General features: G+C 49.0%; 1 protein-coding gene across 15 annotated transcripts in view; it reads right to left on the bottom strand.

The window, feature by feature from the left end:
- The window catches only part of Cacna1b (calcium voltage-gated channel subunit alpha1 B), a 153,779-nt gene extending 134,181 nt beyond the window's left edge, over window positions 1-19,598 (bottom strand). For all 15 annotated transcript variants that reach the window (XM_026777515.1, XM_026777526.1, XM_013345851.2 and 12 more), the window contains exons 1-3: window positions 19,192-19,598; window positions 18,195-18,300; window positions 14,559-14,698 (exon numbers count right to left, since the gene is read on the bottom strand). In XM_026777515.1, the coding sequence (XP_026633316.1) occupies window positions 14,559-14,698; window positions 18,195-18,300; window positions 19,192-19,475 (530 nt within the window). In that variant the 5' untranslated portion in view covers window positions 19,476-19,598. The remainder of the gene's footprint in view (window positions 1-14,558; window positions 14,699-18,194; window positions 18,301-19,191) is intronic.
- Between the last annotated feature and the right edge of the window lie 6,960 nt (window positions 19,599-26,558).

Here is a 26,558-nt window from a genome sequence, read left to right as displayed (position 1 = left end):
TGTAGACCAGGCTGGTCTCGAACTCACAGAGATCCGCCTGCCTCTGCCTCCCGAGTGCTGGGATTAAAGGCGTGCACCACCATCGCCCGGCTAAGGTCCCACCTCTTAATATGGTAGCATAGGAGATTAAAATTCAACATGAATTTTAAGTAGGCACAGACATCTAAAGCTTCCAGTAGCGTTCAGCCTTCCTAATGCTGTGACCCTTTAATACAGTTCCTCATGTTGTGGTGACCCCCAACTAAAAAAATTATTTTCATTGCTAATTTTGTTACTGCTATGAATTGTATTGTAAATATTTTTGGAGCCAGAGGCTTGCTAAAGGAGTTGAGACCCATGGGTTGAGAACCACTGATTCTAAACCAAAGCAGTATGTCCACCAATCCACAGAGCTGCAAACAGAAAAAAGAAAAAAAACTAGTAAGCTAGAAGGGAGATATACAAACTTGAAATGAGAACTTAAGACTTCAATGCCACTTTCAAGAAGACAAAAACAAAAAAACCCCAATAATTTCTAGAATAAAGAGACTAACAGGAGGAGATGCTGAGGAACGTTCCATATGACATAATACACAATCTCCTCAAGTATCCACAGGAGCAGATAACAACATAAATCAAATTTGTCCCCAAAAGAAGTCTTAACAAAATTTTAAAACTGAAATCATACTGAAAGTGATCTCTGACCACGATGGAGTCAAACGGAAGTGACAAGAGTCTGTAAAATCTGTAAGGCCTTGGACACCGAGTACAACTCTGAACAACGCCTAAGTCACAGCAGGAATCCAAAGCAACATTCAATAACACAGTCCTGAGTTAAACTGACAATACAGTATATCAAAATAAATGGTGGGCAGCTAAGGCAACTCTAACTGGAAAGTGTATAGCACTGAATACACACACACACACACACACACACACATACACATTTAAAAAGGACAAACATCTCAAGCCACCAGCCTAAATTCTCACTACAGAAACTGAGAAAAAAGTAGAATGAACTTAAAGAAAACAGAATGAAGGCAACATAAGAGCAGAACAGGTTTTCAAACATTACGGTAAAAAATCAGAGTTTAGTCATCTTTGAGACTAACCTCTATAACCACATTGGCAAATGAAAACAAAAGGGTAGATGCCAGTTACCCATCTACAGAATGAGAAGGGCCGAAAATTACAAGCCCTACAGGGTAAGAGCTCCTACAGAAGCCGCCACTCTTGAGACCTCAGACTAGATGAACGTCTCCCAAAAGAACACAAGCTATCACAACCCACCCAGTATGAAATGGATCATTTGACTATCCCCATGACAATGCAAGAAACGGAATCTTAAATTTTTAAAACTACCCAAAAAATTAATCTCCAGTATTAGAGATGGATTCACTCCAGAAATCTACCGAACATTTCAAGAAATGTCATTTTGATGTAGTGACTTCTAGAAAAGAGAACATTTCCAAATTTAATTTATAAAAGCTTGTATCTACTCGCAGGCAGAACCCACAGTACAAAAACTTTTTTAATTTAATTTTTAAAAGATAGAGCATCAACAAGATGGCTCGGCGGCTCAGTCACTTGCTGCCAAGCCTGGTGAAAGGTTCAATCGTCAGGATCCACATGGTAGGAGGGAAGAAACTGCTGCAAACTATCTGCTGCCCTTTGCACATTGTAGCACGCACACACACACATGTACACATATGCACGCACACACATGCACACACACATGCACACAAACATGCATGCACACATGCACACACACACAGTATTTAAATTCTTTAAATAAAAACACAAAATAAAGACAGCTGTAGTGATGTGCCACCTGTTGAGTCCTCGCCCATGAACTGAGTCTCTATATAGTTTGCTGATTTTTTTGTCTGTTTTGTTTTTATGATAATGGGCACTGAAGTCAGGCTTTCGTACATGATAGGCAAGTGCTCTTTTGCTGAGCTACATCCTCAGCTCAGTTCTAGCTGGAGGGTTTGATACTAGATGTCTATTGCCAGTGTCATTAGGAAACACAAACTGCGATAATTTCAACACAGCATAGGGAGTCCACTGCCTGTGAGGACAGGAAAATAGAAATAACGACACCCCAAATGAGCCAGCATAGACAGAGATCTCTGCACCCCGCCGGGGGATGTAAACACAGCAATAGTGGACCTGCTCTGGGCTACCACAATTTCTTTTAAAAACGCTAAACATGGAGCTATAATATAGCCTGATTAACATACTCCTTAGCTCCTCTCTCTCTCTCTCTCTCTCTCTCTCTCTCTCTCTCTCTCTCTCTCTCTCTCACACACACACACACACACACACGGCAACTGTATTTGAAAATGTATGGAAACTTTTCACAAGGAGATGGTTAGACAAACTAGAGCCCTTGATCTGCCCTTGGCTTTCCTGCACATCAGACAGTGTTTTTATAAAATGTGTCCATCAAGTACTGAGTCACTTCTCCAATGACATTTTCTTGCTTTTGGCTTTTGCCACAACTTAGTGACTATTGTGGTATTCCAAGCTTTTGCCACAACTTAGTGACTATTGCGGTATTCCAAACATTCTTACTGGTTTGCTAGAGTGACCTGTGTTGCACGACTTTTCATGGGAGATATAAAAACATCTATTCACACTGGATAGGACACCAACAAACCAAAGAAGTCTGGCCTGATAAGAAGTGAGTTTGCTGGGGTTACCTACAGGAATGTGGACAACTCAGAGGTGGCTATGCCACCAGGAAGTGCCCTTGGCAACTATGGACAGCTATAAGAGATAGACAGACAGACAGATAGATAAGAGACAGACAGACAGACAGACAGACAGACAGATGAATGAATGAATGAATGAATAGCAGGTGGGGGTGGATTGGGAAATGAATCCTGTAAGCCTTCCTCCAATTCTCACAAGGAAAGGGACTAACAGATCTACCCAAAGAGGGTCTCAAGTAATCATCATGGATGCTCTCTATCATAAAGTCCAACATAAAGGACACACTCTTGTGAGCTGATTGATATCTGACATTTTTACTATACTCGAGAGCAACATTTATCATAAGACGCATAATTACACACAAAAGACAAGGAACCTAAGAAATGTTATGATATGATCGCTTCCCAAATCAGTAAATTCCCCATCTTCCCTCTAGCCTTGGGCCTCTCTAATCTGAGACACAATATTCAGGTTAGCAATAGCTAATAACCTACAACGGCCTCAGAGTGTCCAAGGGAAAGGAAGACTCATGTATCCTTACCTTACAGAGAAGCTGTGAATGAGGGGGCATAGAGAGGAAGGCTATCAGAAGCTGAGAGGGACTAAGTGGCCTCTTACTCCAAACAGCCAAGTTGTAAATCAGAATGAATATTCCGGAAGTCCAATGGCACTGTATAAGGGAAAGCTACTGGCCTACTGCTGACAGGGATAAAGAGCTAGCGGTCTGTAGAAATCAGCTGGCCGCCACTGCTCCTTAAGCCAACACCTAACTCAGCAGAGTCCAACTCTCTTCACATCCGCAAGGCCTAGGCTGGAACACACAAGTTCCCGCGATAGCAAGAAATCCAGACGGCCCAGCTGAGGGAGCTGAGGGAGCTAAAGGAGCTGGCTTCTTTAAAACAGATTTGCAGTACCGGAGCAGTACTTCCTGGGGGAAGAAGCCACTGACAGCTGTCACAGGTAGAAGGATGGACCAGCTGACTCCACCGGGTACTGATGCAGACGGAAAGGCAAGTGGAAGCCACTGCTCGTCTGCCGTCCGGAAATCCTTGGGCCTCACAAGTTATCCTAAGTCTATTCTGCTCTGTAAACGAACAGAATTCGAATGATCCCACACCTAAGTATGTGTTGCTGACACTGGGCCAATGCTCACTGCTCAGAGACAAGGATTCTGTTAACCAGCACTGTCCACTGACAATGCACCTGGTCACTAAAGAGCTGGGATAAGCCGGGCAGTGGTGGCGCACACCTTTAATCCCAGCACTCGGGAGGCAGAGGCCAGCCTGGTCTACAAGAGCTAGTTCCAGAATAGTCTCCAAAACCACAGAGAAACCCTGTCTCGAAAAACCAAAAAAAAAAAAAAAAAAAAAAAAAAAAAAGAGCTGGGAGATGGGTCTTAAAGGAGATGGGTGTTGTTTGCGAGGTGGCTAACACAAAAGTCATTCCATAGCTCACAAATGGAGACATAATTCCAATTTAGTCTCCTGATAAATCTAGGAAATAAACATTACCGAGTCCAAGGATTCACTGCGCTGAGTGGCAGGAACACTGGTAACTCAGGGTGGGTCAAATCAAAACACCAACGCACACGGACTGGAAGAGGATGTTAACACTGATGGAGGGCTTGGGGGTCTAAAGACTCTGGCAGAGGAGCTGACTGCGGCTGTGGACAACAGCAAGAGACCTAGAGTTAGGAGTGGTCCTGAAGAACCATCTGAGTCACTGTCATTTCAGGAGCAAACATCGAGCTGCTTCATAAAGACGGATGGACGACATCGCTTCCTGAAGTGGAATCTGCTCCCCAGCACCACATGAATCAGCTGGCAGAGCAGTGGCATCTTAAGAGGACTAACCACAATTCTGAAAGAAGTTCCGCTGCGGATAACATGCTATCAAACAGCACTGGAGACAGAAGAGAAGTATATGAAGAGTTTGCAGAAAGGCCAACTTTACTGTTGTCTTAGGAAAGGCACCACTTTCTTCTGCAGCTGACACTAACAAAAAGATCCCTCAATGGAAAGGCTCAAGATAGTTAACACTGTCAGATAAAGCATTTTTTAAAGTAAGGAATGCACATGTTAGATATAATATTGTTGCAGTTAATACAGCAGATAAAATGTATAGCTTTATATGCATTGGGGTAATAAAAAGTCCTGACTTGCTTTATTGCAAAATGTACTTCATGCTAGTAGATGAACACCACATGGCAACATCTTTGAGGCATGCCTGAAATTAGCAATGAAAGGAGCAAACTGCCATTGTCACAACCTGCAAAGGACTGTGCCCAGGGGGGGGGGGGGGAGAATCCTGAAGACATATACCACTCCACTCACATAATATTCTGGAAACAACAACAAGCCCAGAAATATAGAAAGGATTAGTGAAATATAGAAATAAATAGAAATACACACACACACACATATATATATATATATACATATACATACAAATATATGGGGGGGGGGATTTCCAGGACTCAGGGTGATGATCTAGAAGTCTGCAGGGCTACAGAAGGCCCTCAGGAGAGCTCCCGCCGGGGAATGGAAGGCTCAGCATCCTAGCTGTGGCACTGTATTGCACTTGTCAGGTGGTCACTTGGGAAACCTGAGGAAGGATGTGATACTCCCTCCATACTATGGTTGGCTCAAAATCAAAGCCTGGCCTTTTTTTTTTTTAAGGTGGTGTTAATTTCCAGAGCTCAGTACCCAGTCCATTGATCTGCCTGGTCCACTGGCCCACATCCCTTACACTCCTGGCCCTGGTCCTACCAGTGTGCACCAGTGTGAGTCTGGTGAGTCTGTGGAAACCCGTATGTCCACCACTCCCAGTTAAAACCTCTGGCCCCTCCTGTCTGCCCACCTGTGGGCAGCAGTCAGCCACCTCCCCTGTACTGATTAGGTCTGCAGGCAGACAAGGCAGTCCTGGCCTCCTCTCCGCCAGGGAGCAGCTGCGCTTCCTGAGCTAGGGTCTGAGACAGACGTTGAGAAGAGGTGGAACCAGGGACTCCACGTTAGACAACACACTGCCCTCCGACCACACACCCCATCACTCTCCCTCCTTCCAACCTCAGCCTCCTTCTGAGTGCTGTGTTGTCAGGGTCCGTGGCCAATGGGAGGAAAATGCAGGAAGTGCCTGAGGAGAGGCCTCAAGCCGGGGGGTGACGTAGCACTCTACAATGCTTAGCTAGAGTCTCAGGGCACGAGAAGAGCAGGCCAGCCCAGGGTGGCAAGGGGTCACAAAATAACTAGGCCTAGAGCTTTATCCCATCCATAATCACAGCCTCTGGTACTCACAGGAACCTGGGCTTCCAGCTCCCAGAACAGGCAAAGCTGCCCAGTCTGTGTGGGACTGTGTTATGCCTGCCTACACACACACACACACACACACACACACACACACACACACACACACACACACACACACACACACACGAAGGCCCTGGCGAGGTGAGAGTGGATGACTAAGGCCAGCACTGGGGAAGAGAGGGTGGTGATATAGTACAAGTCCCATTCCAAATGGGCCCCAGCACTGCCTCGTAAGCCAACCAGGGCACAGGGTTCTTTCTAGAGTGACCCGCAGATGGACTCTGTGACGGTGTGATGTGAATTCTAGCATGAACCCTGCCGCCCCAGACCCGGAACAACAAAGGGGATGGCAGCAGTGAGGGAAGAAAGCAGGCAGAGATTAAGTGTCACGAGCTAATGGCAGGTGTAGGTAGCTGCTGGAACTCTGCCCGGCTAAACGGTGGGGGGTAAAACAGGCCAACCAGAGGACGCTACAACAGCGTGGAGGGCAGCACAGTGAAGAGCCGCTCTTTCTACTCCAGTAGGCATAGAAGCCCAGGAACTAGGAAGCTCCCAAGCCCCCTGATCAGGGAATCGAGGGTGAGCAAGAGGCCTGCTTGCCACCCTGCTCTCGGCCCAGGGACTAGCTCCAAGCCTAGTAACAGAGAGACACCATTAGCAATCATTCTCACCTCGGCGTGGAACACAGCTTTGGGCTGCGGGTGTGAGGAGGGGGGAGAGACGCCAATGAGTGTGCTCCTCTTTGCTCACAGTGCCACCCTTGCTGGGTGTGAACTCAAACTCCTGTGACATCTGTGGGGGTACAGCCACAGGATGCAGTACCAGCTGCCCTGGGTTATGATATCGCTAGCCTGGACACGGCCCAACACACCAGGGCACCCGCGCCTGAACACCCATGCCTGAGACTATCGAGGAACTGCCAATCAGGACAGAGCCATGTTAGTGAGCCAGACAGGCAGAGACCACCAGGTAGAACTGGGGTGTCTACTCAAGATTGAAACTTGGGAGTTCACAAGACCCCTCCCCCTCCTAAATGGTGACAACTAACTTAGAGCCCATCTCAAAACCTTGACCAGGCCTACAGCCACCAGCTACAGGGCCAGACTAGAAATGGGTTCATGGACCTGAAGTACATGCTGTACCAGACCCTTACTCCTTTGTCTGACACCTTGTGTCAGGCCCTCGCTGGAGGCTACAGAACCAGCTCCCTGGCCCCGCACTGTTGTCCACAGCTCACAGTGGTGTTTCCAGCACCTTGGGCACACTCTGTGTCTGGAGCTCTGTAGACCTTGCAAGGCTAAGCTGTGGTCCCTCACCAGTCTGGGCACCAACTATGCTAGTTTTGCACATGCATGTCCCTTTCTCTCCCTGTGAAAAGGTTTCACTTCTTGAGCTCTGAGCTACAGTGGTCAGGTGCAGAGGGATCAGGTGGGCATGGGCAGGTGTCTTGACTGACCACCAAGGGTGCTGACCACCAAGAAATTTCTGGGTTTATTCCAAATAATCTGAAAAGGCCATGGAGGCTGGATTTAAGGGTGCCTTAGGGGGTCTCTCACTTCCCCCCTCTCGCTTCCTGCTCTCCCTCGCTTTCTGCCCCTCACTTCCCCCTCTCGCTTCATGCTCCTTCAACCAAGGGCACTCCAATTAAAGCGTGATCTGAGAAGAAAAAAAAAGGGGTGCCTTAGCCCAAAATTCACCCAAGTCTAAAGGCATAGTTTGTGGAAGCACAAGGACAGGTGGGGGTGTGTCCCTAGGGCCTAGGACTCCTGCTCTCTGCCCTTTCTTATGGCTTGGGTATTGCAAGAAGCAACTAGAAGCATATCCCACTCCTAGACCCTGCAGTCAGGCAGAGGTCTGGGCTACGGGGATTATGGACGCTTTCTGCCGTGAGTCAGTGGTTAGTAGACTTCAGGAATGTCTCCCCGACACTCACCTGTGGCCTAGCCCAGAGGAAGGTGGGCCTCTGTGCACTGAGGGTCACAGGGTCAAGGTCTGCACCCCAACCAGCCCCCACTCATCAAGAAGACTCCACTCTGTTTTCATATAAGGAAGATTGTACAATCAGTTTCCCCAGGGGCTGCTCCTAACCCAGAAACACACAAGGACTCTTGGACCCTAGGAATACCTGGCAGGATGAGAGCTTGAAGCTACTTCAGTGAGGGGACTGGAGATCCCCCACCTGCCTAGCACCAGGGAGGAGCCTGAACCCCTGAACACAAGTCAATGGGGATTGTCCCAGAGAAGGGCCTGGTTCTGTTCCATGATTTAGAAGTACTGAGTCCTGAAGCAAAGAAAAAAGTTGGGGGAAGTAGGAGACAGAGAAGAGAGTGAGCTGGGTCCTCTATAAATACCCACTTGCAGGGGTGTGTGCCAAGGAGGGAGGCTGGGCGCCACTCATCAGAGCAGGGCATCCCTGGGGCTTTATGTAACCAGCAGAGGACTCTAGAGCTGTCACAGGGGCAGGAGGCCATGGGAGGCCACTATCAATAAGGCCATCTGAGATATGAATACCAGTGCTGAACCCAGGGTCACCACCCCTCACCCAGTGCCCACATTCACAGAGCTGCTCTGGGCAGAGGCTTCGCTGTACGTGGCGGGGGCGTTGGGGAGACCCCCATTGTCCTGGCAAGTTCCCAGATGTCACAGGGCCAGGAAAGGTTGCAAAACCCAAGGATACTGCCTGGAAAACCTTAACCCTGATCTCAGAAGATAGGGATCAAAGGTTTCCTCCATGCGGCTGCAGAGGCTACCTCTCAAAACAGAACTCCTGAACTCCTAACTCCAGCCACACTTAGGGGCAGCAAATAATCAGAGCCCTGGATGTAGGAAGGGAAAGGGAATCCAACGAATCTCAACCTGAGCAGCACAGAGGCCATCCCCCCACAGAGTCACTGTTAAACACTGGGGAGCTACAGAACAGCCCACTGTGTGGAGCTGCTTTTAGCTATGTCTTGAGCCACTAGTCAGCGGGCACAGTGTCCCTAAGCACTGTCCCCTTGCCTTGGCAGATAGCCATGTGCTCATCTATTTCTTCTGTCCCTAACTTCCTTGTGCCTCCCCAGCCCCCAGGGAGCACCTCCCAAATCAGGCTACATCCTTGTGCCATAAAAGCCATTAGACACTGGCACTAGGTTCCAAGTCTGTGGTGACCGTGCCTGACTCTGAGCTCACTGTCCACCTTCCCTCCCACGAGGCAGCCCACACTCCTCTCCTCTTCCCACAGGAGATGAATCCAGAGAGAGGAACCTGAGCTCTAATTACACGCCCTGGAAAGGAATCTCTGTTTAATTTGAAGTAAAATGAGAAGCTGTGGTTGGAAATGCCCCCCCAGGGAGCCACCTGCCTGAGCCAAGACGTGTTTCTCTGTGTCTCCATAGGCCATTAGGGGAAGCAGCAGGCTAGGCCAAAACAGAGGTCCTTGTTTCCTATAAATTGAAGTCCTCCAGGCCAAAGGCCATAGCAGGGTTCTCTAGGGGTCCGGAAGAGAGGAGGTAGTGACAAGGTAGGTGTGGGGTGGGAGAAGTATGATGGTTACCATAGGGAGCACGGAAAAGATGGCAGCTGGGAAATGAGTGTTGGATCTGGAAGGTGCCAGAGGTTCCTGGAGACTCTGCCTTCTCGGTACGCCCCTTGAACTCTCTGGAGTCTCTGCCCAGGCTGCTGCTGCCCCCAGTGCCCTCAGTCTCAATCGTCTGGTTTCTTCCCTGTGCCCAGTATAAACCCAACTCAACTGCCCTACACCCAGACCACGGCCCTGTCCTGCCCCCCACCACATCCACCAAAACTGTCTTTCAAGGACCTCCTGACACCAGTGACAGAATTTCCCATTAGTGACTGCAAGCCTTCCCCTCCCCAAGGGCAAATGGACAGTCTGTTCATATATCCAGAAAAACGTGGCCTGCAGAAGGGCAAGAAACCTATTGGGGTACTTCTGTGCCCTAAGAAACCTAAACAGAGTAGAAAGCAAGAGGCATCTCCAGCAATTTTACATTCCAGGCGGCCAAGCAAGGTGAGGAGCAGGCAATGGAGGAGGGCAGCTGGGAAGGAAGGCTGGCACTGGCGAAGGGAGCTCTAGGGGCCCCACGCACTTGCTCTCCCTCTCTCTGCACCCCTCCTTGCTCTGCCCTACATTTGTCTCCTCCATCTCTGTCTCCACAGCCCTTCACTCATCTTCACACATCCCAGCCGACGCACTTGCTTCCAGATTCAGTCTGTGAAGACTCCAGCCATCCCCACCACTCCTGCCCACCTAAGCACAGCCATCTTCAGCCCCCAGACACTCATTTCCATTGCAGAGACCAACACACTGGCCGGGACCCTGGACATGTCTTCACTCGAGACTCTGGGGCTGGCCTTCTCCAGCTGCATCAGTTTCTCCCGGACCTCCCACCAATGCTCGGGTAGGCTGTTAGTTCCCAGCCTAACACAGCCACTCTGGGCCTCTCTCCTCTACCCACAGCACGCAACCGTCTCTCCCCTGCTTTGCTGCAAAGCACCTTTAACAATGAGCATCACTAACAGGTCCCCCCTTACTCAGTATTCTCATTCCCATACACACTAATTCACTTCAGGCCACATCACACGGTTCCCTCCAATGTCGGTTCTGTAGTAGAGCATACTCCTCCTGAATCCCCGGCTGCACACAAGTGTTCCTCTGGGTCTCCATCACCTCCCTGCCCAAGCAGCTCATGGGTATAGGAACCAGCATACAGTCTGAGACAGCTTCTCTAGTTCCTGGCGATCCTGTCTGGTCTCTCTATACTCTTGGTCAGGAGCATAGCCACAGCTCTCCCCAGAAATCAAGTAGCTTATACCCTTAAGCCTTGAAGCCCATTCATGCCCTCCCAAACCTGAAGCCTTCCCTGACTGCCTATATAAAGTTTGCTCTTTGTACTCCTCACCCACTTTCCCACCAAGATCAAGCCCTTCCATAACATGTTGAGCAGGTCCGTGCCAAGAAGCACTGTGGTCTAGCCAAGGTGCAGACCTGCCCTGGCAACCGTCTCGGAGGCAGAGCAGCATATGTGAGCACCACCCAGGCATGAGATCACGTATACTGATGAGAAACCGGCTGGGAAGGATGCCTGCCACTCTGGACACCACTCGCCGGAAGGGACTCTGTGGCTCTGTCCCCATGTTCACACCATCTGGCAAACGCCGAGGACGTAGTGATTAATGGTGAGTGGATGGAGCAGTGTGAGCAGACGAGAAGATGAACAGGGTTGCAGGTGGACATGATGCCGATGGGCACGGGATAAACAGGCAGAAGAGGAGCAGGACATGGCTCTCAGGAGGCCCCTGGCTGCGCTGGGACGGTGACTCTGTCATTTTCCAACTAGGGCTCCTATCCGGGCACTTCTGGGCCCTGCTCATCCTAGTATGCGGAAAGAAGTGTCCGTGGAAAAGGAGGTGGGCAGGAAGCTGTAGGACCAGGAAGGGAACCCTTCTCCTAGCAGTGAGGAAGGGCTCATGTTAGGAGATTTAGGCACTTGTCCCCATCCTACCAAGGGACAACAGTCTGGGTAGTAATCCATGGGCTAGTCCAGTGGGAAACAGGAAGTCATAACTGAGGGGCCAGACTCCCGAGCACAAGTCCATACTCCGTCTCTCATAATCCCCAGGCTCCCAGAGGCATCCCTGTGACCTATACAGATCCACAACCAGGTCACAGCTTTGCCTCAGAGAGGGCAGCAAGTGACCAGCGCACCTAGTGGATTACAGCCCCTGTACCATATCCGCTGGCACAGAGAACAAGACACCAGAGAAGGAAGCAAGGCAGACAGCAGCAGGCACCCAGCCTCAGCTTCTCTAAGAACAGGGTGGTGGCTCACAACTCCCTACCCTACCACAACCCAGGCATCTCTCACAACCAGCATCAGGAAAAGAGAGACCCCTGCTGGCCACTGGGGATATGCCTGGCTTCACTAGGCAACAGGTCAGGGTGCTGTCTGCCTCTCCCCTCCGGGCCTCAAACCCTCTAAGCACCAATTAAACAATGCCTAATTAAAACAACAAAATAACAAGAACGTGCCACACCCCCACATATACCCTACCACTGGGACCTCAGCTCAGAAGGGTTAGAGATGGGTTCTTCCCTGGGTTTTCCACCAAAGCCTCCCATAAACAGACACACTCGGGTCCTCGTGGCTCTGTCCTATAGGAGCATTGCCTCTGGTCCTGCGTGTGGGTCTCCATGAGACATGGATCACCCTCCCACCTGGGGCTGGCACTACCTCAAGGAGCTGGCTACAAGGGGAGAAACCTGAAACCACAACAGCAATGCCAGCTTTCCCATGGACACGGAGGGCAGGGGCGGAGACATGAAGCAAGAGACCGAGAGGAGACGGGCGACAGAGGGGAGGAAGACAGGAGAGTGAGGGGAACAGAAAGGGCGGTGAAGTGGAAGGGAAGGAAAGACAGCTGTACAAAGAGACAGAAAGGGAGAAGGGGCACACAGAACATGGACAGGGGGTCTCCAAGACTAGAACGAGACAGTCCTGCCTTCCTTTGGGGGCCCTGGCATCGTCTCACAGGCATTCACAGAAAGGTTAGCATTCCTGTCTTCCCCCACCCAGCAATGGGCTGCGTCCCCCAAACTCAGGCCTCTCCTAGGATCCAGGGGTCCTATATAGGTAAGGATGGGGTGGGATAGGGAGCTCCAGTCTCCCTCCTTGCCTCCTTGTTCCCAGGCACCCTACACCTTGAGTGGCAGATTCTAGTAGCAGGGGTCCAGCATCCCTTGCCGGCCTCTCCCCAGCATCCATCCATTTTGCCACCACTCACTGCCCCCTCCTGGATGGCTCAGGGGACACTCTGAAAAATAAGACGCCATTCTTGTCTTCGGGGACTTGAACTCAAGGGAAGGAGAACTGTAAACAGCTGTAGCTACTCCCGGATGCCCCAGGTGGTAGCCTGGACGTGGGGAACACCCGGCCCGCAGGGGCCACACTTGTTACCAACCCCTCGTGACCCTTCACTTGTGTCTTCGGTGGAAAGCAAGCGTCCATAAAGCTACAGAAGGCTTTCTGTAAACACACTCCCACTTTAGAACAAGGAGAAACCACAGACATGGGCAAAGATCTCACACGGTGGCACTGAGGCCACCATTACACTAAGTTCATCAAGAATACCAGATAACTCTACAAGACAAACCTTACACCTTCCCCAGCCTCAGCCTTACAAACGTGGACCTCACGACAGAAGCTACAACACAAAGATGGGGAGCATCTTTGTCTCCCATGACTCTGCGGGTCTTACCTAGGAGCCCAGAGGTCTTACCTGACTTCCTTTGTTCCTCAACCACAGGGAACACGGTGGCTGAAGCCCCAGACCCAGGATTCCAGACACCTCCTTCCTGGCCCTCAACCCCCTCCTACACATACCTACATGCACCAGGCCTCCATGGAGGTCAGTGGGCAGAGATGGAACCACCCTAGCTCCCATTATAAAAAGTGCAGCATTCTCACCTGTAATGGGCCAGCTCCCTATGCCCTGATCTTTAATCCCCAACCACAAGGCCCTACGGAAGATGACACTGCCATCCCTAGACCAGGACAGAGGCTCTGAGAAAGCCACAGGCTCTGTGTGAGTAGCCCTCATCCCAACCACAGCCTCGGCCCCCAGCACAGGAGTTCCCCAATCCACAGCCTACACCAGAGAAACGGAAGAAGACTGTGCAATGCCCATTAGGCAGACAAATCAACCCGAGATGGCCAGGAGATGGGCAAGCTCCTGGGCGGTAGGGAGTTTTAATCTGGTCACTGTATGGAAGGACTGATGGACAGGAAGCAGCAGGCATACATTGTAACCAAACACGTTCAGGGGTGGAGGGACTGGAGAGATGGCTCAGCAGCGAAGAACGCTTGTGGTTCTTGCTGAGAACCCAGATTCAGTTTCCAGCACCCACATAGTAACTCCAGTTCCAGGGGACCAGGTGCCCTCTTCTGACCTTTGAGGGCACCAGGCACACACGTGGTACACAGACACACATGCAAGCAAAACATCCATACATTGAATAAATCTGAAATCAGAAACATTGCCAGGGCGAGAACCAGGATCACATACTCAGCCTCACACAGTGGAGTGGCACAGAGCTATCAGGGAGATGTCCCAGGCAGCTTCTCAGACAGGAAATGGCTCAGATATCAAGTGCTCCTCAAGATCACAGATGGGTAAGAGCCTTCTGAAGAAGCACCTCACTTGCGGGTCACACCATCCATAGTGCCCAGTACCCTATGCCCTTGCTTTTAGGGTCTGTAATCAGGCTCCTCCTGATAGGCCTAGGAGCGAGCCCTTTGGGAAAACACAGTACAAACACAAGCATGGTCCTCAGAGCACAGCAGATGGGAACAGACCCCAGTGTCTCTGAGAGCCTTACTTGGGAGCCCAGTAAGTTGAGTGGGGAGAAGCAATCGCCATTCGTCCAGAGGTATAATCAGAGAGCTCTTTACCCTCTGCACTGCACTCAGGGGATGGGGTACCAACATAAACATTCCTTCCACTTCAGCCCTACAGTGGGGCAGCACACACCAATGCACTCAGGCTTGGCCCACCTACCCCGTGAGAACCACCACGAAGTCCATGACATTCCAGCCATTTCGAAGGTAGGAGCCCTTGTGGAAAACGAAGCCCAGTGCGATGATCTTGATCCCCGCCTCGAAGCAAAAGATCCCGATGAAATAAGGCTCCGTGTCATCCTGAGGAGGAGCACAGGACAGTGTTCACCTCCGTCCCCTCAGCAAAATGGCTACTCAGCAGTTCCTGTCTGATGGGCACACCTACTACCCTACGGCTAACCCTGCCAGGCACCTCAGGCTTCTCCAGTGTGCAATGCTCGCTCCCACTAGCCTGAGTGTGACCACCTGACATGACTAATAATGGGATCTACCATTTGTTGATGTGACAGCAGTGCCCTGATCATGCCTACGAGACCTTAGATCTCTACTCTGTCATCCCAGCTGCCGCTCCATTCACAGGGTACCAGGACTGTCCTGCTGGAATCATCGAGAAGACTTTGCTCAAGGAGGTAAAAAAGGTAGTGATGATGCTCATTTTGGATGCCTGTAAATCAAGTCCTTGTATTAACTACAGCAACTCTTTCTATACAGTCAGGTCTTCTCCTTTCCAAGCACACAAAGGCACAGAGAGGGAGTATCTAGACCAGAGACCATATGTAACCCCAACAGCCACCTGGTTCTGACCCTAGGCTCTGGCCACTGTGCCAGGTCACCTGGAAAGCTTGGCATCCTTAGTCTTTGCTTTGGGACTCACTCACACATGCAACACACAGACAAGCAGAACATGGAAATTCTGGTGGGGGAATAAAGAGAAGCAAAGCTCCAGCATTAAGGAAACTACAGTGACAATATTGGGAAGACCAGGGGACAGTACCCCTTTACAGGCTAGGCCTACATCCCAGCAGTAGGCATGAGACTGGGAGGTGGGAGCAAACCTGGGAACCCATACAGGCCAAGGCTCAGGGAGTCTTGTCAAAGGCGTGGCAACAGAAGTTTCTAGGGCTAGAGTCTAAGGGAAAGACTGTTGTTGGAGAAAACAGTAGGACCAAGGGAATGGAGACAGGGACTCTAATAAGATCCCCATGTCTACTTCTTAGCCAACACCTACAAGGAATGATGCTGGGGAGGACCAGAGCCGAGCAAACAGTATGAAGCATGGGGAGAAGATGTTATAGGACCACGGATGTAGAAAGCAATAGGAGCATCAGGTGTAAGGGGAAGAGAGCAGACAGCTTCAGGGAGCTGGACAAGGAGGCTTAGTATGATTCAGTTGCTACACTCTGGAGCAGCAGCTTTAAAAATAGGAAGAAAGAATGGGAAGCAGGATGGCTTCCAGAGTCCATTCACAAGGGTTGGCCCCTAGGACCAGCTCCAGCAAAAACTGCTCTTCAAACACACCATGCCCCCAGGAAGGAAGACTGGGTATATGGCCTATATGCTCCAAGGAGCTGCCACATGAGATGGGCCAACTAACTTCTTCAGCTAGAGCCTATCTCCAAGAAGTATGACCCTCAAGGGCCCCGTGCCTTGCCAACACATGAGCTTGATCCTCCCTCTCTTGCCTGCAGAGAGTCAGTCCGTAAGACTGGCTGATGGCCCTGAAGTTTGCAAAGGGAAGTGGCTATCAGCAGGTATGAATAGAATGAAGAGCCTAGCCACTGAGCATCCATGATGGCCCAGTGTCCCTGTTCTGCCTCCTGATGCTGACTCATGACAGGGATGAAGCTCTTGAAGGAATGCATGCATTGGTCTTGGCCTCAAGGTTTCTGGTCTAGTTTAGTTGGGAGGGTCTTCGTTCCTCAAGGGGAGGGACTGTTGACTATCTGCACCAAAGAAGAAACTGACCTCACAATGTCTTTATGGACAAAAAGAGAACTGACCATATTCTAGAGCCACTAGCAAGGAAGTCCTCCCTTAGATTCTTCTGCCCAGGTCCTCTAAGCCAGACCCGTGACTGAGGCTGATGGGACAAGAAGATGGGTATGCCAATGGCTTGCGAGCCACTGAGCTGCAAGACAGAGGCTTGGCAGCTATAGAGGACGGGTGAGGAAGAAGCAGGGGCCCCAGAGATGAGGAACCGACACCAAGTGAGGCTAGACACACTGGGGTCCTAACACCACTCAGCCCCTTACTGCTAGGTAGCTAGAAGCTCTAGTGTCCAAGCCTGTCTGTCTTTTGTTCATCCTCACAGCCCCTGAGGACTGAGCCCACAGGCAAGGCTGAGCTTAGTCGAGAACATTTTGGAGCTCCAGGATAGGCCCAAAGTGGCATATACTGCTTGTTTTCCCAATAGCTTAGCCACAAAAGTTACATCTTCCCATTCCCATCATTATCAACACCAAGCAAACCTGCTGCTCTGACACAGGTAATCAGAAAGCTGAACACGAGACTTGGCCAACAAAGGATGCCTAAGTTCATGGCCCCTTGCACTGACCTCAGTCTGGCCTGTGACCCTCTTGGCCTATGGGCCAGAGTTCCCTAGAGATATGGTCATGACCTGTGGCCTGGCGCTGGTGATACTCAACCTGGTAAACCTCCAAGTTCACTCCCTTCTCTGGCCTCTGAAATGGTTGTTCACCACAACAATGGAGCAAGCAGAGCTCCTACTAGGCCAGAAGCCCAAAGGAACAGAGGAATCCTTCTGGACATGACCAAAGGTGTCCAGAGACCATTACTTACCCTCTGCCTTGAAACATGACTTAACTCACAATCTTCCTTCCCAGTCTATACTCTCTACGCCCACTTAGCCTTCTCCTGTCCTCCAGGAAGATCCTCAATCCCAGGTGGCCATCCTAAACATCCTCTTAGTTTGTCATGAAGTCCACCTTCTCAGAGCCACCTCTCCTGCCAAACTTCAGAAGAGAATGGGAAGACAGGCCACACTGGAGCTCAGCAAGATGCCAGGTCCCAAGCTACACATTGCTTTATCTGAGCTGAAGTCAGAGAAGCATCAGCCAGGATGGAGAGAACAGAGCAGCCTCTTCTCCTTAGAGAGCTCGGTCCCCAGGGTCCTTCTGAACCCCACCAGCTTCTCCTCCATACAAGAAGTACTATAGTCTCACAGTCACGCTCTGCACATGCTAAGCCCAGGCAAAAGGGCAGCAGGAGAGAGCGGTGGCTGTGCCCTCACATGTGAATGACACTAGCCCTTCAAACCTCCTGAGTGCAGAAGGCTGGCCTTCGATCCTGCCTCCCACTCCATAAGAGTCATAATCCCAGAGGTATGGCTTCTGGTTCCCAGAATGGACATCACTGGGTTCTAGGAAACTCTTGGCAAGACACTAGAGGAGAATATGGATTTGAAACATTTGGGAAGAAGTGCTTCCTTAGGGAATATGGCAGGAAAGGGTCGGCTGGCCACAGGGCTGCCCATAAAGCCTGACATTCTTATTATATCTATGAGAAATGCCCCTCCCTCATTCCAGGTCTAGAACTGGGTCCTTAAGTCAAGGCCAGCATAGCATGCACAAATGAACCATCTGGGGAGTAGGGGTTGCTAAAATCACAAGGCGCCAGCTAGTGATTCCCTGGTCTTTCATCACACTCAACTGGCCATCCCAGTTTCCTGGCACTGGACAAGGAGTCAGGACAGGGTCCTGCCTGTCCAGCTCAGACACATCAGACAACCTGCCACTACCCAAGCTTTCAGCCCCCCAAACCCTTAGCCAGCACTCACCAGGCGCTCAGACATGGGAGTCTTGTCCCCATCAGGGAGGTGCTGCTCCAGGGCCAGAACAATGCAGTTGGCAATGATGGTGGCCAGGATCATGTATTCGAAGGGCGTGTGTGGGTTAAGGACTGGCTAGGAGGCGCTACGGAGGTAGTGAAGATGAGGACAGCGCAGTGCAGTAGCCAGGTCTGAGTACTGCCGGCCGACACCCACCTTCCCCCCTTCAAGGCTAGTCTTCGCAGCTCCCCGCCCTAGTTCTGGGGGCAGCCAAGAGGAGGGGCCTCTGCAGTTGCCCAGCCCCTCCGCTAGTTCCGACGCCGTCAGCACCACGGACAGCTGCCTTGCCTAGCCCGCCAGCTCCACGGGAGAACCCTCCAGTAGCCCTCCAGAGCAGCAGAAGCGGGTCCTGCGCAGGCGCACGCCCTTACCTAAAGACACAGCCACAAGTATCTACACCCGCACGTGAACATAATGTACCAAGAATGCCGAACACACGCACGCGCAGCACCGGCTCAAGCGATGCCCGCACACAAACGCAGGCACCTGCAGTCAGCACGCGCAAGGACCTGCATCCACACGGCCCTCACACCTGCAAGACTCGGACTCGCCCTCCCGTGTCCTCCAGGACGGCCGCATGCTGTGTGCCCCAACCTGGCTCCCCAAGACCAAGTGCACGAAGGGGCAAGCCCCAGGTCAGAAGGGGCTCCGCCCAGCGTGCACCCAGTCCGTCGTGGCCTCCACGACCACACACGCGCACACCCAAACCACGCACACACGCACTCGGAGACCGCCCCAGAGGCTCCGCCCCGTTCTTCCTCGCCGGCCCGTGGGGTCCGCGACGCGCCTCTCCCGGGTCGCACCCCCTCCCAGCACCAGAAAGATGGCCACTGGGCGCCTCCGCCCAGGCCCCAGCCACCCCTCCCGGACCCGCCGCGCGGACACCGACGTCGCCCCAGCCCCTGACCTCCGCCGGTCCCCGCCCGGCCAGGCCCCCGTAGGATATGGCCACTCCGTGATGCGCTTAGCGTATTTGCGGACGACGTTGTCCTCGCTGAAGATGAAGAGCGAGCGGTTGACGGTGAAGCAGTTCTGCTTGACTGGGATGGGGTTGTACAGGGCCATGGTCCGTGCGCGCTGCGCGATGGACTGCTTGTACAGGACCCGCTGGCCCGGCGGCAGACCACCCTGGCCCGGGCCACCCGCCCCGCCGGCCCCGCCGCCCCGAGCTCGCTCCCCGCTGCCGGGGCCCCCATAGCGGCCACTCAGCTCGTCCCCGAAGCGGACCATGACTCCTGGGCGCCGCGAGCATCCCCGGCTCCGCGGCCCGGCACCGAGGGCGCGGCGCGCCAGGGGCTCCTAGCCGAGCCGCAGCGAGCCGCCTGGACCTCGCCCGCCAGCTGCTACCGCACCCGAGCCGCGGCCCTACGCCACGCCCTATAAGGGGTCGGTCACGCGGCCGCGCCTAGCCAATCCGCGTCGGTCCCACCCCCGGACCCCACAGACCCCGCCCCCGCGGCCGCCCCCGCCGGAGTCCGCGGAGGTCCTCGGGGAACGCCGAGTTGCGTGTGCCCAGCTCTAGGCAGCGTGAGCCTCTGCGTGCCCCTGGGGCGCCGCCCAAAGCCTTCGCTGCCTCTGGTTCCCCAGGTCAGCAGCCTGAGAGGTCCCCGCGCGCCCTCGCGCTCCTCGAACCCGAACAGACCCTCCCCGGTGGGGCGATGTCCGTGGCATCCAGAAGCGGCAGCCTAGGTTCCCACTGGCGTCCACACCCCTGTCCTGCGGAGGCCATGTCGTCAGCCACTCCCTCTCGATGCTGGCCATCGGATGCCGAGGCTATCGTCGCCCCTTCATTTTTTGATATCCTCACATGACCTGCTTTGAAATCCCTGGCCCCTGAAGGTCTCGCAATGGACCCTGTCAAGAGTTCCATCTGCGGTTTTTCGTAAACCGGACCCTGAGCCGCTCCAAGATCTCAGCTCAGACAGTCCTTGCTCTGCCATTCATTCTATAAACATTCAGACAGAGCTTCACGGTGCACCTGTTTGCCACGCCCAGGATCCACCTTCACCGCGCTGACATTTTTCTACCAAAGGTAGAAACATTTATATAGCACTTAATAGGTGATAGCAGGCACGGTGAGTACACAGGACGGCTTGTGGGTCTTAACAGCATTGGGATTAACCCCTTCCCTAAATTACACTCAAATGGCAGAGGAAGAGAAAGGGTCCTCTTCACCCTTGCAGGAAATGAACAAAGGAAGGTCACAAAGCCACAGCGATGTGGAAGAGTGGAAGGTGGGGGGGATCGCTCTGCCATGCTATAACTTGGAACTGAGACATTGCCTGAAAATTAGCGTGCTGAGGACTTGGTCCCCATCACAGCAGCAATCAGAAGCGAGGGCTTTGGTATCATGAGAGGGATCTGACCTCGTGAAAGGATTGATCCATTGATGGATTCATTAATTGATGGGCTGTGGGAGGCTGTGGGAAGCAGAGGAGTGACCTAGCTGAAGGGAGTGGGCCCTTGAGGGGCATGCTGCCGGGGGCTGTATGGGTCTATGGTCCCTTCCTCTCGCTGTCTCTTGTTCTCCTATTGCCTCCCTCCCTCCTCTCAACTCCTCCACCTTTTCTGGCTTGATACTCTGACTCCCCACAAACAATGGTGCCGTGGAAACCACAGACTGAAACCTCTGAAACTGTGAGCGATAATACACCCTTCCTCCTTTGAGTTGTTCTTAGTGAATGAAAGCTAATCCGCACATGACTCCAGAGTGTTACTGGGAGGTGAGGGGTGCAAAGCCAGACCTAGCAGAGGACACACACAGCAAGGGCAGTCCAAGGCTGGAAGTGGGATGCTCTCCTTTTTTTTCTTTTTTTTTTTTTTTGTTTGTTTTTTCGAGACATGGTTTCTCTGTGGCTTTGGAGCCTGTCCTGGAACTAGCTCTTGTAGACCAGGCTGGTCTCGAACTCACAGAGATCCGCCTGCCTCTGCCTCCCAAGTGCTGGGATTAAAGGCGTGCGCCATCACCGCCCGGCTGGGATGCTCTCCTTGATGGCTTCTGACACATTCCAATGGATCCATCTGCTGGCTATCAAAGAACATAGACTGCAGGAGACCAGTCCTAGGAAGTACTTAGGAAGCAGAGGCAAGCAGCAGCTTATAAGAAACAGTTGTAACTTGACATAATGAAAAGTCAGCTCTGGGATCCTTATCTTATTCCCCCTTCTTTCCATGATCACCATACTCTTGTTTTCTCGCTCGTTACCTCGTTACCCATGCCGTCACAGGTTTACACTGTCATATCAGCAAGGGAAGAACGGTGGAAAAAGCACCTATTTTTAAAATCAGTGCATTATACATATCCTTTTATACAGGGGTATATTTCTGAAGGAAAGATTTTGTTCACAACTCTTAAACTTTTGGGTTTTTTTTAATTTAAAACATTTGTTTTCAGGGGGGTCTGGGGCTGGTACATAAAATGTAAAAAATTTAAAATAAATTAAAAAATGAATAAGTCAGCCGGGCGGTGGTGGCGCACGCCTTTAATCCCAGCACTCGGGAGGCAGAGGCAGGCGGATCTCTGTGAGTTCGAGACCAGCCTGGTCTACAGAGCTAGTTCCAGGACAGGCTCCAAAGCCACAGAGAAACCCTGTCTCGAAAAACCAAAAAAAAAAAAAATGAATAAGTCACAAAAAATGGAAAAAAAACATTTATTTACTTTTTTAAGATTTGCTTATGATGGGGTATAGCGATGACTCCGAAGTTAAGAGCACTGGCTGCTCTTCTAGAGGACTGGGGTTGAATTCCCAGCGCCCACATGGCAGCTCACAGTGTCTGTCACTCCAGTTGCAGGGGATCCAATGCCTTCTTCTAGCCTCCAAGGGCACTGCATGAAAATGGTACAACAAAGATTCAGACAAATATTCATACACAAGAAATAAAAATAAAGTCTCCAAAATTAAAATTTTTTAATATTTTTGATATTTTAATAATTTTGAAGTGGCAAAGGCAGGTTTGTCTTTGTGAGTTTGGGGCCAGTCTCATCTATGTTCAAGTTCAACCTTGTTTACACAGCAAGTTCCAAACCAAACAGGACCTGTCAAAAATAATAATAAATTTTCCTATTAATTATATGTGTAATTATACATGTACTCTGTCTACGTATGTGTATGTATGGATCCCATGGCCCCGGATCTAGACAGACAGTAATAAACGATCCACTGGGGGTTCTCCACTATGGGTATTTGTGGGTGTGTGTGGATCCCATGGCCCCGGATCTAGACAGACAGTAATAAACGATCCACTGGGGGTATTTGCCAGTCTATTTGTTTGCTGCCCACATCACCGATTTCCTATCTCTCCAGGAAAGCTAACACCACTGAGTAGCTGGCACTATTGGTGTTGGGTAATGGGTTCCTCCACGTTGAAACATTGTTTCCTGCAGAGAAGTGGAGTTGGACTTTTTCATCATACTGTTGTTGACTCCCCAATAATGACAAGGAGACTTATGATTAATTATAAAAGCCTGACCAATAGCTTAGGCTTTGTTTTAGCTAACTCTTATAACTTAAATTAACCCATTTCTGTTCACCTATGTGCTGCCCAAGGCCCATTTACCTCCTCTAAGTACTATCTATCTATCCAGCTTTCCCTGCTTCTGCCACGCCTTCTCACATCTCTGCCCTCCCCAGCATCCTCTGTGTCTGGAAATCCTGCCTAGCTATTGGCCATTCAACTTTTTATTAAACCAATCAGAGTGACACATCTTCATAGTATATAAAAGGATTATCCCATAATATTTCCCTCCTTTTTGTATACATTAAAAGGAAAGGTTTTAACTCTAATACAGTAAAACTATATATAAGCAGACATATTTCTTTGGGCACCCAGATCCCAAATAATGAACAGAGATTTCTTGTTAATTATGAAAGCTTGGTGTTAGCTTAGCTTTGTTCCTAATTAGTTCTTATAACTTAAATTAACCCATATTTTTAAATCCATGTGAAGCAGTGTGGCTCAATCCCTCACCTCTGCATACTAACCCATCCTGCTTCCTCAGCGCTGACTGGCAACTCCTCCTTTCTTCTTCTTCTTCCCCAGAGTCCTCTTTATCCCCGGAAGTCCCGCCTAACCTCTTCCTACCTAGGTATTAGTCATTCAGCTCTTTATTAAACCGATTGAAAGGCCCCTTTGGCAAAGACACATCTACATAGTGTACACAAATATTCCATACATTAAAAGAAAAGATTTTATTAATTACCTAGGATATGAGATAGGTTTACAGAAAAACGCAGCCACAGAAAGTATAAATTAGGAGAGATCAATTATAAACAATTGATGATTTTCAAAAATTGCTGGGAGTTATCAACTGGTTATGGCCCACAATTGACAATTCAAGAACTAAGTAATTTATGTCAAACCTTACAAAGTGATAAGGACTTTAATATTCCCAGAAAACCATCAGCTGAGACTGAGAGAGAATTGGTTTGGGTAGAAAAGAAATTACAGAATGTATAGGAGGATCAGTTAGATCCAGAGCTTGATTGTCCCCTGGTTATTTTACCTTCTATCTATTCTCCCGCAGGAATTCTTATGCAGAGAGAAGATAATACCTTATGATGGATATTTTCACTGCACAAACAGAGTAAAAAATAAAGACCTGTGTAGCAAAGGTTTCTGAATTGATTCTGGAAGGAAAATTAAGACTTTGTCAATTAATAGGAATAGACTGGGCGGAAATTGTGGTACATTTATGAAAGCTGAAATTTCCTTATTATGGATAGAAAATGAGCATTGGCAAAGAGCTTGCAGTAATTTGTTGGGAGAGATCAGCAACAATATCCCAAAAGCAAAAGACTTCAGTTTATAAAGAGAACTAATTGGATTCTTCCTCATATTGTACAGGGAACACCAATTTCTTGAATTCCTACACTCTATACTGATGCAAATAAATCAGGAAATACAGGTTACAAGTCAGGAAATTTAAGTAACATGCCTCAAAATCCATATGATTCTATTCAAAAATCAGAATTATATGCTATACTTATGGTATTATTAGATTTTCCAGAACCATTTAATATACCTACTGACTCTCAATATGAAGAGTTGTTTTATATATTGAAACTGCTGAACTTATTCCAGATGATTCAGAATTAGCTTTGCTATTGATCCAATTACAAGAAATAATTAGAAATAAAATCATTCCTTGTATATAACACATATCAGATCCCATATCGACCTACCAGGCCCTCTAGAACAAGGTAATGATGAAATTGATCAGCTATTGGTAGGAAATGTGCTAGAAGTCTCAGAATTTTATAAGAAACACTATGTTAATAGCAAGGGTTTGATAAAAGATTTTTCTATCACTTGGCAACAAACCAAGGAAATTATAAGGAAATGTCCTATTTGTTCTTTGTATTACCAAACTCCACTATCTGCAGGAAGTAACCCAAAGGGTACTCAAAGAAATGAAATTTGGCAAATGGATATGTTTCATTTTGTAGAGTTTGGAAAATTAAAATATGTCCACCACACCATAGATACGTATTCAGGATTTCAATGGGCAACTGCATGAGTTCTGAAAAGACTGATTCTATAATTGCAGATTTATTAGAAGATATGACTATCATTGGGATACCTGTACAAATTAAGTCTGGCAATGCTCCAGCATATGTTTCTAGTAAAATAAAACAGTTTTTTGCATATTACAACATAAAGAATATACCAGATATACCACACAATCCTACAGGGCAAGCAGTTATAGAAAGATCTAATTGAACTTTAAAAGATATGCTTAATAAACAGAAATTGATAATAAAGACCACCAGAGATAGATTACACAGGCTTTATTGACTTTGAATTTTTAAATGCTAATTTTTAAATGAGAAAAGGACAACAGCTGCAAAGAGACATTGGATAGTAGAAAAAAACTATTGAATGAAATCAGCTTGAATATTTTAAAGATGTGTTGACTTCAGAATGGAAACCAGGATATGTGTTATGTTGGGGAAGAGGTTTTGTTTTTGTTTCCAAAGGAGAATAAAGCTATGGATACCTTCAAAATTGCTAAAAATTCAATTTGAACAGGAAAGATCTCTTGGTTAGAAGAGGCAATAGTTCATCAAACAGTGTGACCATTCATACTTATAAGACTAACAAATGTCTTTCATTTGATCAGTTATAACTTGCCAAAAAGGGAAACTTCCTAAAGTTAGGGTTGAGGCAGGATTTTGTTTTTGTCTTTCAAAACAAAAAGAAAGAAGGTATCCAACTACGGAATCTGAAGACCACTGGACAAAAAAGACATCTGAAGAGAAATGTGAATCATCCAGAGAAAATGTCCCAAGAAAGAGAGCAAATTGGCCTATTGGTATAACACATCTCTGGTGCTGGAAAGACTTTTGTACATGTGTTGTTTTTATTCGTTAAGGAATAAAGAAGCTGATTTTTGGCTAATGGATTAACAGAATATAGCTGGGCTGGAAAAAATAGAGAAAGAGAGGAGGTAGAGTCAAGAAGCCATGTAGCTGCTGCTGGGGACAGATGTCTCTGCTGGAGCCTGCTGAAACTTTGCCAGTAGGCCATGACCTCATAATGATGCACAGATTAATGGAGAAGGTTAGTTTAGGATATAAGAGCAAGTTAAAAATATACTTAAGTGATTGGCCAAGCAGTGATTTAAATAATATAGTTTCTGTGTGATTATCTCAGGAGTCTGGACGGCTGGGAAACAAACAAGCAGCTTCCAACAACAGATTAGCACCCAATGTGGGGATGACTAAATTCTCAAAAAACTTGACAGGATAAAATTTCATAAATCTTCCCAAAAGTTTGTTTCTGCTGTTCTCTACAGACATATAATGCAAATGGTCTTTATGTAGTCCCAGTTCAATTAAAAATTAAAGCTGGTTTTGGAGTTAGAGTGTGGCTCTCTCCTTCTCTAAACCCAAGCATGCTTGTTAAAGGAAAATCCAAAATCTCTGTCTCATGTGAGAAGAGCCACCTGGTATGAGACAGAATAAAAACAAAAATTAAGAGACTATTTTATTGTCACTAATCTCTTATTCCTTTGGTTTTGTTTTGATTCTTTAAAAGTCTTCTTAAGGTATATATATATTATCTCAAAATTAATAAGATTAATATATATATTTAAACTTTCTGTCATGATATTAAAGTTCTTATAGAGTACTAACAAATTATAGAAAAAGGCTTCATCTAGTTTTCTGTACTTTATTTCAGGCTTAAGTCTGAATCAGGTAACTAGGAATTAAGTTTGCATACCCTGCATGTACTTAACAAATTGTGGTCCTTTAACCTCTCCAAGATCTGCTGCATATGACATTTAAAATGTTTTAAGTTTTCTTCAGTGAA

This window comes from Microtus ochrogaster, chromosome 4, assembly GCF_000317375.1.
Source record: "Microtus ochrogaster isolate Prairie Vole_2 chromosome 4, MicOch1.0, whole genome shotgun sequence".
Lineage (NCBI taxonomy): Eukaryota > Metazoa > Chordata > Mammalia > Rodentia > Cricetidae > Microtus > Microtus ochrogaster.
Note: the sequence above shows the minus strand (reverse complement) of the source record. Positions and strands in the feature narration are given on the sequence as shown.